At 37.9% G+C, this 14,274-nt stretch overlaps 1 protein-coding gene across 1 annotated transcript in view; it reads right to left on the bottom strand.

Moving 5' to 3' along the window:
* Positions 1-6,211: 6,211 nt before the first annotated feature.
* Positions 6,212-14,274, bottom strand: part of KDM7A (lysine demethylase 7A) — a 102,751-nt gene continuing 94,688 nt past the window's right edge. The window contains exon 20 of the mRNA XM_036759200.1: positions 6,212-13,678. Coding sequence (XP_036615095.1) covers positions 13,584-13,678 — 95 coding nt within the window. The 3' untranslated portion in view covers positions 6,212-13,583. The remainder of the gene's footprint in view (positions 13,679-14,274) is intronic.

Raw genomic sequence — 14,274 nt, 5'->3', positions numbered from 1 at the left:
AGAGTAATGGGCAAAAATCCTTGAAAGGTCAGATGGATCCAGAACATAATAGCTCCGATAGCCAGAGACGAGCTGATAGATGATTGTAGAAGTTGTTGTTTGTCCCTCCTTTTCAGAGGCCAATGACATCATGATGTGATGGGTGATGTCTTGTCTTGCATGTGAACTGGATTTAAGTGAGGTAGCTGCACATAGTAGTCAGCCTCACTCTCTTCTAGAATCATGAAAGTCGAGTGGGAAGACAAAAGTTAAAATAACTGGCAATGGCCCGGGGTGCAGCGGATGACCTTGGCACTTTCAACATCTAACTAAATGCTAAGCACACTATGGTGTCTGCTTCAGCTGCCTTTATCCTGGTTGGAACAAATTGTTCTCATCCCCATTCCCCTGGAGGAAGTTTTCACACGGTTGGGGTAGACATCCCCTTAACTCACCAATAGGTTTGAGGCCTGTCAGTTACCTTCAACTTCGTTTAGCCCATCTGTCAAGACAGTGTAGCTGTTGCACATGCTAAGCTTCTTGGAGCCATAGGTGAGAGCTGGGTGAAAGCTGGGCACCGAAAGTGGATAGCAGCCTTGAAAAGGGCTTGGCAAGCACTCACATCAGAAGTAGTAGTCCCTCCCCAGGTACCTCATATACCCCGAAAAGTAACAGGGACCTTAATGAGGAGGGGACTGACATGCTCAGATTTGTACTTTTAGAAAACTACTTTGGCAGCTGAATGGAGAGTTGGGAGAAATCTGAGGGAGAAAGGGAGATCAACTAGAGGGTATTACAACAGTCTAGGTGAAGAGTGAAGACTTGTACCTGACAATGGACAGGAGATAAAGGTAAGAGATGTTTTGGAGGTAGAGTTATTAAGACTTGGCAACTAAACAGGCGCAAGGACAAGTGAGGAATCAAAGGTTTTAAACCTGGGTAAATTAGGATGGTGGCATCCTCAATAGGAAAGCTAGGAAGAGAACTGTGTTTGTTAAGAAAAGATGAGTTCTGGATATATTGAATTAGAAATGCATGAGACATCAAGCTCAAAATGTCCAGTACGTGGCTGGTGCTGTGAGACTAGAGCTCAGGCAATATTCTAGTCTTCTAGGGACTAGGGGCTATAGATCTGGGAGTCATTAACATAAAGATAATTAAACCCATGACAGTTAAGATGTCACCAAGATGTAGAAGAACCAGAGACAATGTCATATGGATGGTGGATGCTGGAATATTTTTTAGCCTAAAGAGTTACAAAGTACTTGAAGGATTTTCATGTAGAAGAGGCTTATTTCACTTAGCCTCAGGAAACAGAACTAAAAAAGCCATCAGTGGGTGGCAGGTATAGAGAAGCACCTTAAGGTTTAACAAAAGAAAAATCTCCTAACAGAGAGGGCTGTCCACGAGGGGCATGGGCTCTCTTGGGAGACCACAGGATGACAACTCATTTCCCACCTAGCTGCACTTTAGTACTTCTCCACCATGCCACCCTGTCAGGTACCTTCGGGGAGCTTTTCAGCTTCCTTTTGTACACTGCCTTCCCCATTAGACTGCAAGCTCCACGAGGGCAGGGTCTTTCCTTGCCCTTAGCACAATGCCTGGCACATGGTAAGAGCTTCCTGTTTATTGACTATTGAACACTAGCCAGGAATGTCAAAGAGGAGATCCCTATGTAGGTATAGGTTAGACTAGGAGAACTCCAAGGTCCCTTTCTACTCAGATTACAGATAATCATTAAACCTACCATCGCCACTTAATGTATGTCGTTCTCTACTCTCATGCTTTAATGACTGGTCGGATTCATCACTTCACTGGTGCAGACTGCAACTGATCTCCACTTCTTCTTGTGTGAAGTTCATCCACGTCTTTCATACATGGTACAAATCCTCCACAGATAATTCACCTAATATATTTCAGGCTTTCAAGTATGTTTTTAAATGGTTATTGGACACTGAAACATTTGAGGTTCTCTACATTCTCTCTCTCTCTCTGAACACATCTAACCTCTTCATAGTCATCCATGGCCTTAGTAATTTATGCGGTAGACTGCACTGCTTACTTTCTGAGGCCTATTTACATCCACCACGTTTCTCCATTGTTCATTAGTTCACAATTTTGATTATTGGATATCCAGTGTTCAAACATTTACTCCATATAGAAACCATGACCAGGATATTTGTATGCAAGAGACAGATTTGAGCAGCTTGTGATTACTGAGTTGGCAAACTTCCAAACGCAATCAGGCATGGTTTTCCCTTATTTCTGTAGCATACTGTCTTTCTGCAATGTCCACACTAAACAGATTAGATATATACATGTGTGTAGATGTACATGTATAGATGTGTATGTGTGTACACACACCCCAACTCCCACAATCAGCTTGTTGTCACAATCTGGGTAAATGCATCCTTCATCCACTTGGTTTTTATTATATGGACTACTTGGCTAACATCTCTTAAGGGACTATATAGTTCTTAGATGAGGCCTAACGTTTTGGGGTTTGATGAGAGCAGCAGTCATCCACAAACAGGAGCATCTGGAGAACATCATCTGAGGAATCCTCTGATTGGTGCATGGTATCTTAGGATCATGGGTCTGGAGCTAGAGAGGCACTTATATGCCCTTTAGTGCAAAGCCCTACAGGTGAGAAAACTGAGGCCCAGAGAGGTTGTGACTAATGGCATTGGCAAACATTCAAAAGGCTGGAAACTGCTTAAAAGGGTAGTGACTTCCCTTTTTATCAACGGCAGTTAATAGGTGACCTTGCCCACATATAAACAGCTAATAAATGCTGAACACCTTTCATACCATTATCTTTCTGGTTGCATCTAGGAATCTTGCATGATATTAACTTAAACGTTGGGAATGTCTTGTTGTGGAGTTTTATTGCCATTTGGTTCTACTCAATCAAAATGATTTTTGTACATCATCAACATAGTATCATCTTGTATACCCAGCCAGTAGTGAGGAATTGTGGGTATCAAGGAAACCACACTGCCTCCATCTTGTGACTCAATTCTGGATCTGGACCATTTCTCTTTCTATTCAATTATTAATCTAGTCCAATTGTTCTCATGAGACAACTTTATTGTGTTAACCTAGCCCTGTGTGGCTGGGAAGCTGGACCACCTCCACCTGTTGCTTAGACACATTTAACTAGGGACCCAGGCTGTACTGACCAGACTCCCAGTCAGATCCAAAGATACCTGATGTAAGGAGTTTTCTCACAGTTACACATCTCAAGCAATCCATGTGTCTTATATAAAAACTGGCCCAGACTGGTCAGTTACTGTTTCTTTGTTCCTTTGATCGAATACAGACACTATATAAAAACTGGCCCAGACTGGTCAGTTACTGTTTCTTTGTTCCTTTGATCGAATACAGACACTTGTGGTAGGCAAGTGGGACACCTCTTTTTCTGATTTTAGGAAATTACACCTGTTCACTCTCCCCCTCCTAACTTGCCAAATCCTTAATCTCTCCCCCAATTAGAAATCATATTACCCAATCTCGTTTCTTGGTTCATATCCTGTTGTTTTTCAAAATTCATTCAAATCTGTCTTCCCCTGGATTTGAGGGTCTAGTGCCAAGCTGAGGAGGCCCTGGTCCCAGTTTGTTACGCAACTGGCATGCATTGCTTACTAAACCAATATGATTGGAAGCCCAAAACTTTGTTTCCTCAGTTATTTCAGATTCCACCCACCACAATAGAAGACAAGGTATGAGACTTAAAGTTTTATGTGGAAAACTAATGTGTTCCCTGAATATCCTTGGCTTGTGTTTGTCCTCTTAATAATTTCACTGAGTTTAGAAGGAACGTGTGTGAGTTAGTAGGTATTGCTATCTTTCAGAGTACTTTTTTTAAAGTACTAATACAGGGTTATCCCCAAAGTAACTTTAATAGCTCAAACTGCACTAAGACTTTTGGGATGGCCTACGTATTATCTATGATTTTTCCCCCCAATGCTTTTGCAACCTTCTATTACTTAACTTGAAAAATTGATCTGTGTGCCTTTAAAGTTGTATCACCTCTAATACTGGATTCTTCTGTGGATATCTGGTCAGGTTCAGTTGTTAAACTGAATTAACTCCGTATAGGTTCACTGGAGTCCAAGCTGGATATACTGAAAGTGATGACTTTTCAGCTAGTGTGCACTGAAGGCCTTATAAGACAAAAAAATAATACCTTCGACATAATTTAACAAAGACTTTCCCTTCTGCCAACAGGGCTTTCAGGAGTTCATGAGGAAGTGAAGTCTGCCCTCATGATACCGGTGTTCTTAAAAAATGGAGTCTTTGCACTCATAACTTGGTAACTCCTCTGTGTGAAGCTGTATATAAACTTAGGGCAGCTACACCATTGAAATACAGAGTAACAGTAGTAAGAGTGATAATGGTAGCAACTAGCATTTAAATGGTGCCTATTACATGCCAGGCACTGTGCTAAGCTCTTTACAAGCACCTCATTTGATCCTCATAACAACCCTGTGAGATATGAGTGGAACGGCTGGAAGTTTCTCATTTAAGGGAAAAGATACCTAATACTTTGGTCTCTATAGAGCTGAAGCCTTGTTACCCTAAATCATAAAGATCTGAAGCTGCCCCCCACCCCCGCTTAAACCTGCACACACATGAAGGCTCTCTGAAGAGAAAAGCCACATAGTCAGATACACCCACAACCTGCATGCACACACGATTACAAACTTTGCAACTGCTATCTCTATCTCTTTTAGCCAAATAAGGAAACTAACTGAAATATGTATTCAGGTCGGGTATGAGGGTCCTTCCTTGTTCCTAGAATGTGAGGCCATTCGTCTCCACCAATAAGGAAAAGGTCTTTCTCTGAAGTGTTTTATTGGGGTTTTTCTGATATAAATGCCTGACTGCTTTTTCTAACGGGCCTCCCTACACCAGTCCGCCCTGGGGTAGGTGATGCCCAACTCTCACGGAAGACTTGCCAATAAAGCCTCTGTCTGACCTTGAGAGACCTCTGATTCTTATTTCAGTGAGGACTTAGTGTCCCACACAGGTAGGTGCTATTACCCATTCCCATTTTCCAAATAAGGAAAATGAGGAAAAGAGAAGTTCCATGACTTGCCCAGGGTCATAAAGCTGCTAAGTGTCTGAGGCCACATTTGAACTCCGGTCTTGGTTGCCTGAACGCCCTCAGGCTCAACATCCTAATCCACTGAGCCATCTCACTGACTAAAAGCTATCACTCTTGCCTAGAACTACACTGACCTTGCAACCACTAGCAACTCCTGTAGGTTCAGAATGTGAGGCCCCTGTCTTACTCATTAGATGTGAGTTGGGCCACCGAGAAAGGCAGTTCCAATGGCAATACCAGAGCTGCCCCACAGCATCCCATGACTTATTTTCTTTTCCAACTGTCCTCCAGGTTTCTACTTCAAATTGAAATCTCATTGGAGATCTTTCAAAGCACCTTCGTAATTAACTGCTCAACACCCACACTAGACTTTACACCAAAACCTGGGGTGTCATTGGCAATATTAAGCAGGTGAAAAGAATAAAAGGAGAGGAGAAATGGAAGTGAGATAGCTGAAGAGAAAGCAAAAATTAAAAAAAAAAAGGAAGAAAGGGCAGGGAGACAGAAAATGGGAGAAAATAGTGAAGTGGATGTGATCAGGAGAGAGGAGGCAAAGTGCCTGACCCATGGGTTACACACTCTAACTGGTCCTAATTTTATAGATATTACTAACTAGCTACCAATCTTCACTTCTACAATTCATAATAATACTCATGGCTTTTCTAAGCAATCAGTTAACAGTAAGTCTTAGATCACTAACTAAATGGAATAAAGTAATTTATAATTCAATCTTCATTTAAACTTAAACATAGTGTTGAGGACACTATGTCTATAGAGATCTATGATATGCTTCACATTCCTCTGCCTCGGAGCTACTCAATTAACTGAAACTTAAGTCACCAGACTAGGCCCAATTAAGGGTTTTATTAACATTTAGGAAATCATCTGTTCATTTTTAAAAGGTCTTAATTTTCAAACCTCGGAAATGTTAAGCTACATTATATTTATGGTCACTTCCCACAACCCCAAAGAATATTCTCATCAGTCAGGAAACAGTAAAGGGGCACAGTCAGAATTAGAAATAAAATTCGGAATTTTTTTCTTCCAAAGACAAAGTTTACACAGCTTTCAGCATTTATACTTTCAAACAAAATGAACAACCAAAAAATTACACTGGCGTGCTAAATCAAAACAAAAAGTAATATCAATTTTAATCTCAATATCTTAAAAGTACAGAAATTGGAAAGTATGAATACCAAATACAAATTTAAACAAGTCACTTGTCCTTCCCTATGACCAACATAACCTACTTCAAAACTTACAAATTTAAAGTAAAATAGAAACAAAATAAATACTGTACATACACTTTCCCTGCCTGCAGGCAAAAGATGGGAAATACTGTTATGAATTGGAAAAAAAAAACGTTCTTCATACTTCAGCATCCCATTTCCCAGCCAAACACCCACTTGCAACCCAGCATGTTTCTGTAACAAAAGGACACACCCTGTGCACACACACTGACAACCTATACAAATAGACAACATACTACCCCAGAGACATCCAAAGTAAGAAAGAATAGCAAGAGTCAACTCGGACCATAAAAATCATTGGGGGAAGAAAAGGCAGTCAGGTTAGCAAAACATTACTACAAAACTAGTAAATACCATAGCCAACAACTGTCCCCTTTTAAAATTTCACAGATTAAGAAACAAAACATCACATCCCCCCTCCAAAATATCACCACAAAACCTGCTGAAGCACTGACAAAATCAAGTCATTTCACAGTAAATGTGAAAATTTGTATTATATAATCTCTTAAAGTGAAGCTCTCCATTCTCGTTCCACAGCATGAAATTATTATGGCTTAATTCATATTAAAAGTAGAAAAGTCTTCTCCAAAGGAAATACAACTGCAAAGATGCAGGTGCATTTCCTGATGCGTGCTGTGACATCCCACCAAACTGCTGCATGATTTGTGACACACTTCTCTCAGAACTTCTTTTTGGGGGAAAATGAGATTGCAGCTTTTAATACAGCCTCACTTTATAATGTAAGGCCCTTAGTTTGGTTTAAGTTTCTTCTGAAAGATAAAACAGCTCTAGGGTTCATGTAATGAGTTACCCTCAGGCCCCTGATTACAAAATGTGGAAGTAATGTGTAAGTATCTTAAATAAATAAAGAAGGGTTGAACTTTAAAAATAGTATTAAAGGAGGAAAAAAAGGTTTCAGGCAAGGGAGATAACTCCTTAATAGATAGTAGATTTACTGCTAGGAGTTCCCCCATAAAATCTGCCAAACAAAGATGAAAATCATCTCTGGGTGATTTTATTCCTACAAAACCATTACCGTAACTCACTGTGTTCTAGTCAAATATACCTTGAGGAAAGCTTAAACCTATGAAGAAAAGTGGCCAAAATAAAACCAGGAGAAGGTAAAATTTACACAGAAACTCTCCCTCCCCTGGGAACTTCTTCCTGAATCCTGAAGTAGCAGAGAATAAAATAATGAATGAATAGGATACGACAAGTTGCATAGGTAAACTACTTGGAGGTCATCAAAGGCTACCTAGTAGCCAGGGTTTATTGGGAAAGTAGTGCAGAAGAAAAACTTGCTGGAAGATTCAGTGCTACTGGTTTCTAAGAGGTTTTACCCTCATTTTCACCTTTTCCTTATTAAGACACAAATTCTTAGGCAACTTAGGAAAGGGATAAGGTTTAAGAAAGAAGATGGGGAAGAATATACAAGTAAAACCACAGTTAACCACAATAGGCAAATTGCTTTAGCGATAGGGTTATTGTTGTTAGGACTGTCACTGTTTTTAAACCATTTTAAAGGTTTTTTTTTAAATACAAGTATACCAAATGTTTGATTATAAATGGCATAGCCCCACTAAAATAAAAAAGAAAACCTTATGAGAAAAGTAATCATTTCGCCATTCCAGTTAGGCTCAGTCCCTTAACTATAATCATTGAGAAAATTAAAATTGATCCTGTGTCATTTTCTTATTGATCTTGTTTACAAGTAATTGATTTTGCCTTCTACTTTTGTCCTGTAACTGCTTAAGCCAGAGTTCTTTCTCTCTGAACTTAGCTCAAAGTTCAGCTGACCTGTAATGGGTTAAGTTTAAAAATCTAGCTTTCTTGCCTCAAGGAATTTAACTGACCTTGGAGACTGAGCGTGAACAAAAAGGGAATTTGGGCCTGATATCTTTACACCACCAAGCTATCCTTCAAGGATGTCTGACTTGCTATCCAAAAGTCTGGGCTGCTCTCTTACCTGGACTTGAAGAACACTTCTTAGTTTCATGAGAGAAGTGGGATCATTGCTAGCCCCCACTACCAAACTTCCCAACAGTCATGTTGTTCTCTGCACCTCAGCTCTGTAATCAATCGTGTTGCCCTTAATTCCATGATGTCAACTACCCTGCTCTGTTCCTTTTTTTGTATGCCCCAAACACTATAAAAGGGGAGCTGTTTTTGCTTAGGGTCTTTGGCATTAATGGAGGCAAGCCAGGGAACCATTTACTGACAGGTAGCATGCCCCTGCTAATAAATGCTATCTTGCTCAGTGATTTGCCTCAATTTACCCTTTTGTTAAAATCTCAAGTGGGATAACATGATACAATAATGTTTCTCTTACTCCTCCCTTCTAGTTTCCAGTAAACAAATGAATACAATAAAAAACCAAACAGCTGATACAGCATGGCATAGTGAAAGGAACACTGCAGAAGGAAGGAAACTTCTAATCTCCATTGTTGCTTCATCTGTAAAAGGGAAATAATACATTTTTTATCAGTCTGGAGGCAGGGAAGCTCTACCAATAATCTCCTACCATGTTCCAAGTCTAAAATCTAGAATTCAGTGAAATCCCAGAGTGAGTCTCTCTCCCTTCAGGTTCAAAGTTTGCTGGAACAAATGAACTTCACAGGCTTTTTTTTTTTTTGGATATTTATACTTTTGTTAACCCTACCTCCTTAAAATGACACTGCAGTCATTCAACCATGGAGATACTTTTACTTTTGGTGATCATACAAAGAGTAAAAAATTCTTCCTGCTAATTTTTATTAAGTATGTACTCATCAAAATGGAGAGATCCTGGAAAATACCACAGGAAAAAAAAGGGGGGTGGGAAGGGGGAGGGAGGCTGATTATTTTTAAAAGAGTCCAGGTATCTAATAAAATTTATTCTAACTTTATGGGGATCTGACAAAACTATCTTTGCTTATGTTTCTTCTAAATTTTCAATATCCTTGTTTTTAATAATTTTCTTAACTGAAGTCATAGTACAGATAGTTTAAAAATCTAATATTACTTTCACCTTGGAGGTGGGGCTGGTATGTGGTACGATAGTCCATTTCTTCTTAGCAAGTTATTCTATTATACCTGCTTAATTATATATGTTTTTTCAATTAACAAAACTCCAACTTCTCTCCTTTCTACCCCAACCTCTCTGCCCCTCCAATTGAATATGAATATCCTAGTCCCTGTTAAGATTTTTAAATTACCTCATTATTCTTAGGGCAAGTAGTATCATCTTACCTCAAGAACTGTAACTATGTCTTTTTATTCAACCTTTTGTTAAAGGTTTTTCAGAATTCTTTCTAACAAAATGGGTAATGAATTTCCCATTAGGAAATTAGTGTTACGATCTGTATTATTTTCACTTCTTAAAAGTTTTTATGGTATAGTAAAAATGTGCCCATTCATAAAAATAGCAATTTTTTAAAAATCCATTTTAAGTTACAAACATTAAAATGATCAGCTTTTCGTAGTTCCACCTTCAAGTATTTCTGGTTTGTTTGTTTGTTTCTTCATTCTATAGTGGTCTGTCTTAGATTTAATTAACAGAACTGTGCTGTATTTTCCCCATGGATTCTTCCATTTCAGCAAGCCTGAAAGTGAAAGCGCTCAACAGAGACAACACTCCAAGACAGGACTGTGGTTTCTCCGTCTTTTATACTCCCCCTCCCCACCTCGGTGTGCACACACGCAATACACAGCCAGTGTCTCGACAAGTGCCTTTGTACTTGGTGTAAACTATGAATATGTTTGGTAGGGAATTGGTTATTGTAGTTGTTTCTGACAGTCTCAGATTGAGACTCAAACTAAATATTCAACTAATGATAAATATGAATGGTTTTACCTTTATGTATAAAAAATAGGCAGCTATGGATTAGAAATTCCTTCTTTGCATATAATACCATAAATGATACTGATCAAAGAAATGTTTTCAAAAATATTTCCAAAAAACTGGACCATTAGAAAGTTGTAAGTTCACTTCATTATCTGTTGTTTAGTTATTAACCATCACTTCATAGTATACCATTATTTGACATAAACAGAAGAAAAAACCCATCTACGAGAGAACTCAAACCATTGTCTATTATTACATATAAATGGGTATCTAAAATCATGATTTGAAATTTGGGAAGCCTTGAGCCCTTTGTTTATGGATAGCTAATTGCCCCAAAATTAATTTTTTTTTAGAGGGGGAGAAGGCAGGGCAATTGGGAATTAAGTGACTTGCCCAAGGTCACACAGCTAGTTAGTGTGTCAAATGTCTGAGACTGGATTTGAACTCAGATCCCTCCTGACTCCAGGGCTGCTGCTCTATGCACTGTGCCACCTAGCTGTTCCCCTAAAACTATTCTGTATAAGCTTGCTGAGCCCATCATAGTCTCTAGGAACTATTTGCAAAAGCAGTGCTTTGAGAAACTGTAAAATGTTTCTCTCACTAAGAATGAAAGTTTTTAAGACAGTTGCGCAAAAGGGACTGTTGAAGATGCTCCACTGGTTCTGTCAAATTACAGGGGAGATAATGGGATGGTCTTACCTCTTAGAAGAGGTACTTGAGCAAGGGCTCTCTTTGGGCTAGAACTCCTCATTTCTTAGAAGGGCAGACATGGAGCAGTCGATATAAATACAATATCTCCTTCAGATCTAAGCGTGAAAGACCAAGAAACCTTGGCAAGACTCAGTGTCCCTAAGGGACGTGAATAGGAAGTCAATAGAGCTGTACCTATGGTTCCCCTCATTCAGAAACATACAATTCCCATTTTGGCTGCAGTGGTTATTAGAGGCATTTTTAAAACTATATTATCTAGTTACTGGAATTACTTTGGGGACAGTGATTTGATTCTATTAAGTGAAGTTCATTTTCAGAATTTACATGCTGGCTACTCATAGTTATTTATTCATAATCAAAGTATATAAAGGTTGAATATAGGATAGGCATAAATCTATAAAATAATTCTGTTTGATTTTAGGCTATCTGGCTAAAGAAAATAAAGTTAGGCAGCTACGAATACCTATAACTGCAGATACAAATTATATCAGTACATATCTCAGTTTTTAAAAAATCAGTTTTAAAGTTATTTCTTGGCAGGCAATAATCTATTTGTAATCTATCCCTGACACTAAACACTGTCTACACAAAATCAAAATACTACTTCATTTCAGTGGGAGAAAAGATCAGTCAAACCAGTTTTTTGGCATCATGTAGAAAAAATAATCAACCAGTTGGCTTGATGAATAATTCAGTTTTCAACTAGTTGTTTTGGCATAGTGTGGACACAGCTTAAAATGAGCTCTTTATAGACATCCTATGTTTGATAGATTCTTCTCCCTGACAACCAGAAATGGATCAGTCTTGAGCCAAGTCATTCTGGGCTTGAATAACCAAGGAAGGCAAATTCAACACCTGTTTACAATTTACTCCTTTAAACTTTGGAAGGAAGATGGGATAAAAGAACTGCTTCTCTTCTGAAAACATAAAGGTAAATCTGGAAGAATATCTGCTTGTTTTAGCTCATCAACAGAAATTACAGCACAAAAAGATAAGTCCAGCCTGTTTGCTGAATGAAAATAACACTAATCAATGACATGGCCATAGTTCTTCATCATAAAAATAAGCCTACCCAGTATATTTCCCTAGACTTGAAATTCTTGGTTAGAACATATAAAATGCCCTTTTTTGTCAGAAACAAGAACAGCTACTTTTCCACTCCAACACCAGATATTCAGTATTTAAATTGTTACTAAAAATATCAATTGAAAAATATAAGCCATTAACAAGCAACTGAAAATTGGTATTCAATAAGAAGTATGTATAAAGCAGACAGATGTTTACTTTAAAAATTAAGTCTCATCTTCTTTATGTTTTAGCAAAGTCAAGAAGGAGTAAATTGCAGGAAGCACCAACTTCATCTCAAACTCAGACCCAAACTAAATCTTAAAAGGTTACGAGATTAAACAATCAACCCTACTTCTTCAATACCCTTGCTCCTCTACAACTTAATATATTAGAAGCCTATTATGATAGGTCTTAATAACATAGCTTTATATACACTGCAGGTCAAATCATACCCCCCCATAGTTAGGATATAATATTTTAAAAAACTTGTTAGAACAGCCTAAAAGGCAGGTGTTATTCCTGATGCCCTCCTCTTCTCCCCTTAACCCACCCCCACCCGCAACACAATTACAAAAGGAACCCATTGTAGCTATAAATGTATTTAAACAAATACCAATATGACTAAATCACACCAATCATATGGTTCTTTTCTGAACAAGGAAGGAAATGATATTAAAAAGTAGTTTTCTTTGGGACTTAAAATCAAATGCACAAATGAAAATTCAAGAAGTCTATTTTTTTTTCTACCTAAGTAGAAAATCACAATTGAAGTGAGAGAAAGAAGGCTTGGGGTTTTGGGTTTTTTTGCAAGGTTTTTCTTTTTCTTTATCTTTTTTGGGAAAGCATAGGGTATTGAAGTTGTTTTCCTGTAAAACAAAGATCTTGTTGGGTTGTCACAAAATGATGGACAGCAGAGAAAGAAGATGGAATAAAGTAATTAACCTGGGTGACAATATGCAACTTGTAAGTTAGAAAAAGCCAAGCTAATAGCTTATTTAAAAAAAAAAACAAACCACAAAATATATAAAATAAAATGAATTTCATATACATCTTAATTTAAAATAATTAATGCATCAAATCCCTGTTTAAGACTTTAACCTGAATTTCAAATTTTAAGAGTTCAGACAAATTACTGTTACTATGGCTCTTCACCACACGTAACTCACGCTATCAAAAATAATTTAAAAACCTTCACATTCTTAAATCTAAATTAGTGAGATACTTCCCCACGAGTCTTCCAAATAAATAGCTTAAAAAAGAAAGAATTTAAAAGCTGTTAACTTTTAAAAAAAATCTGTTAAATAAATTATCGATAACTTTCTTTACCCTACCGCTGAAAATAAGTCAAGACACTACCAACAACAAAATGATACTCAAGCCCTGACAAGAGATCAGCCCTAGTTCCTGATCTCTTTTAAAATTCTCCCCCCTCCTTCATCCTCCCCCCACCAGGTCCACAATGGTTATTGCTCAGTGGGTGTGGCACAGTGAAAATGCAGCATCAGGTTCATTTTGTTCTTCAGGCAGTGTTTTATATTGTACATGCAAGTCTGCTTCAAGCAGAGGAACAGCAGAAGCTCCAGGCCCCATTGCCCTCAATACTGGTCTCCAAAGTTGAGAGTGGCAGCAAAAGCAGTTACCATCACACAAAGAAGCGTGCATGGCCATTTCTGTTCAACTTAAGGATCTTCCCAAGGCGCTGCTTGGCGGTTGCCATTCCTTTCTTTGGACGTTTACCTACAACATATCAACCACCATGTTAACTAGGATTTTAAAGATGACAATTCATCAATAGGGATTCAGTTTTTTAAAAGGAAGTACAAAATTTCAAACATGCTGTATGTTTTAAATGGAAATGCCTATTATCTGAAATTAAAGCATCACATGGACTAAGCATACTATTTTACATTTGTACTTCTAACGCATTTTTCTTCTTCTAACAGAAAATAATTATAATACTTCCATAATATTCTTTTTGTGGCAGACATTATTTAGATGACATTTAGGTGAAAAGGCACCTTTAGACTCACTTTGGAGAGGTAGGTGAAAAGATCATTAGGCTTGTCAGTAAACCTGATTTACCATTTACTAGCTCTGTGACCTCAAAAAAAATCACAAAATGAGAGTAATACCTGTACTATTCGCATCAAAGAGATATTATAAAGAAAGAGCTTTGTAAAGTGCAACATATCGGATGTTATTAAAATGTACGCTATTACTGTTTCAATTTTCTTATGAGGAAAATATTCTCTCTCTCTAAGATACCAACTATAGTTGTGAATGTTAATTTCTCAAAACATTAAAGTAATTACGAGCTAATTTTAAGAGGGAAA

This window comes from Trichosurus vulpecula, chromosome 5 (genome assembly GCF_011100635.1).
Source record: "Trichosurus vulpecula isolate mTriVul1 chromosome 5, mTriVul1.pri, whole genome shotgun sequence".
NCBI classification, from domain to species: Eukaryota; Metazoa; Chordata; class Mammalia; order Diprotodontia; family Phalangeridae; genus Trichosurus; species Trichosurus vulpecula.
Note: the sequence above shows the minus strand (reverse complement) of the source record. Positions and strands in the feature narration are given on the sequence as shown.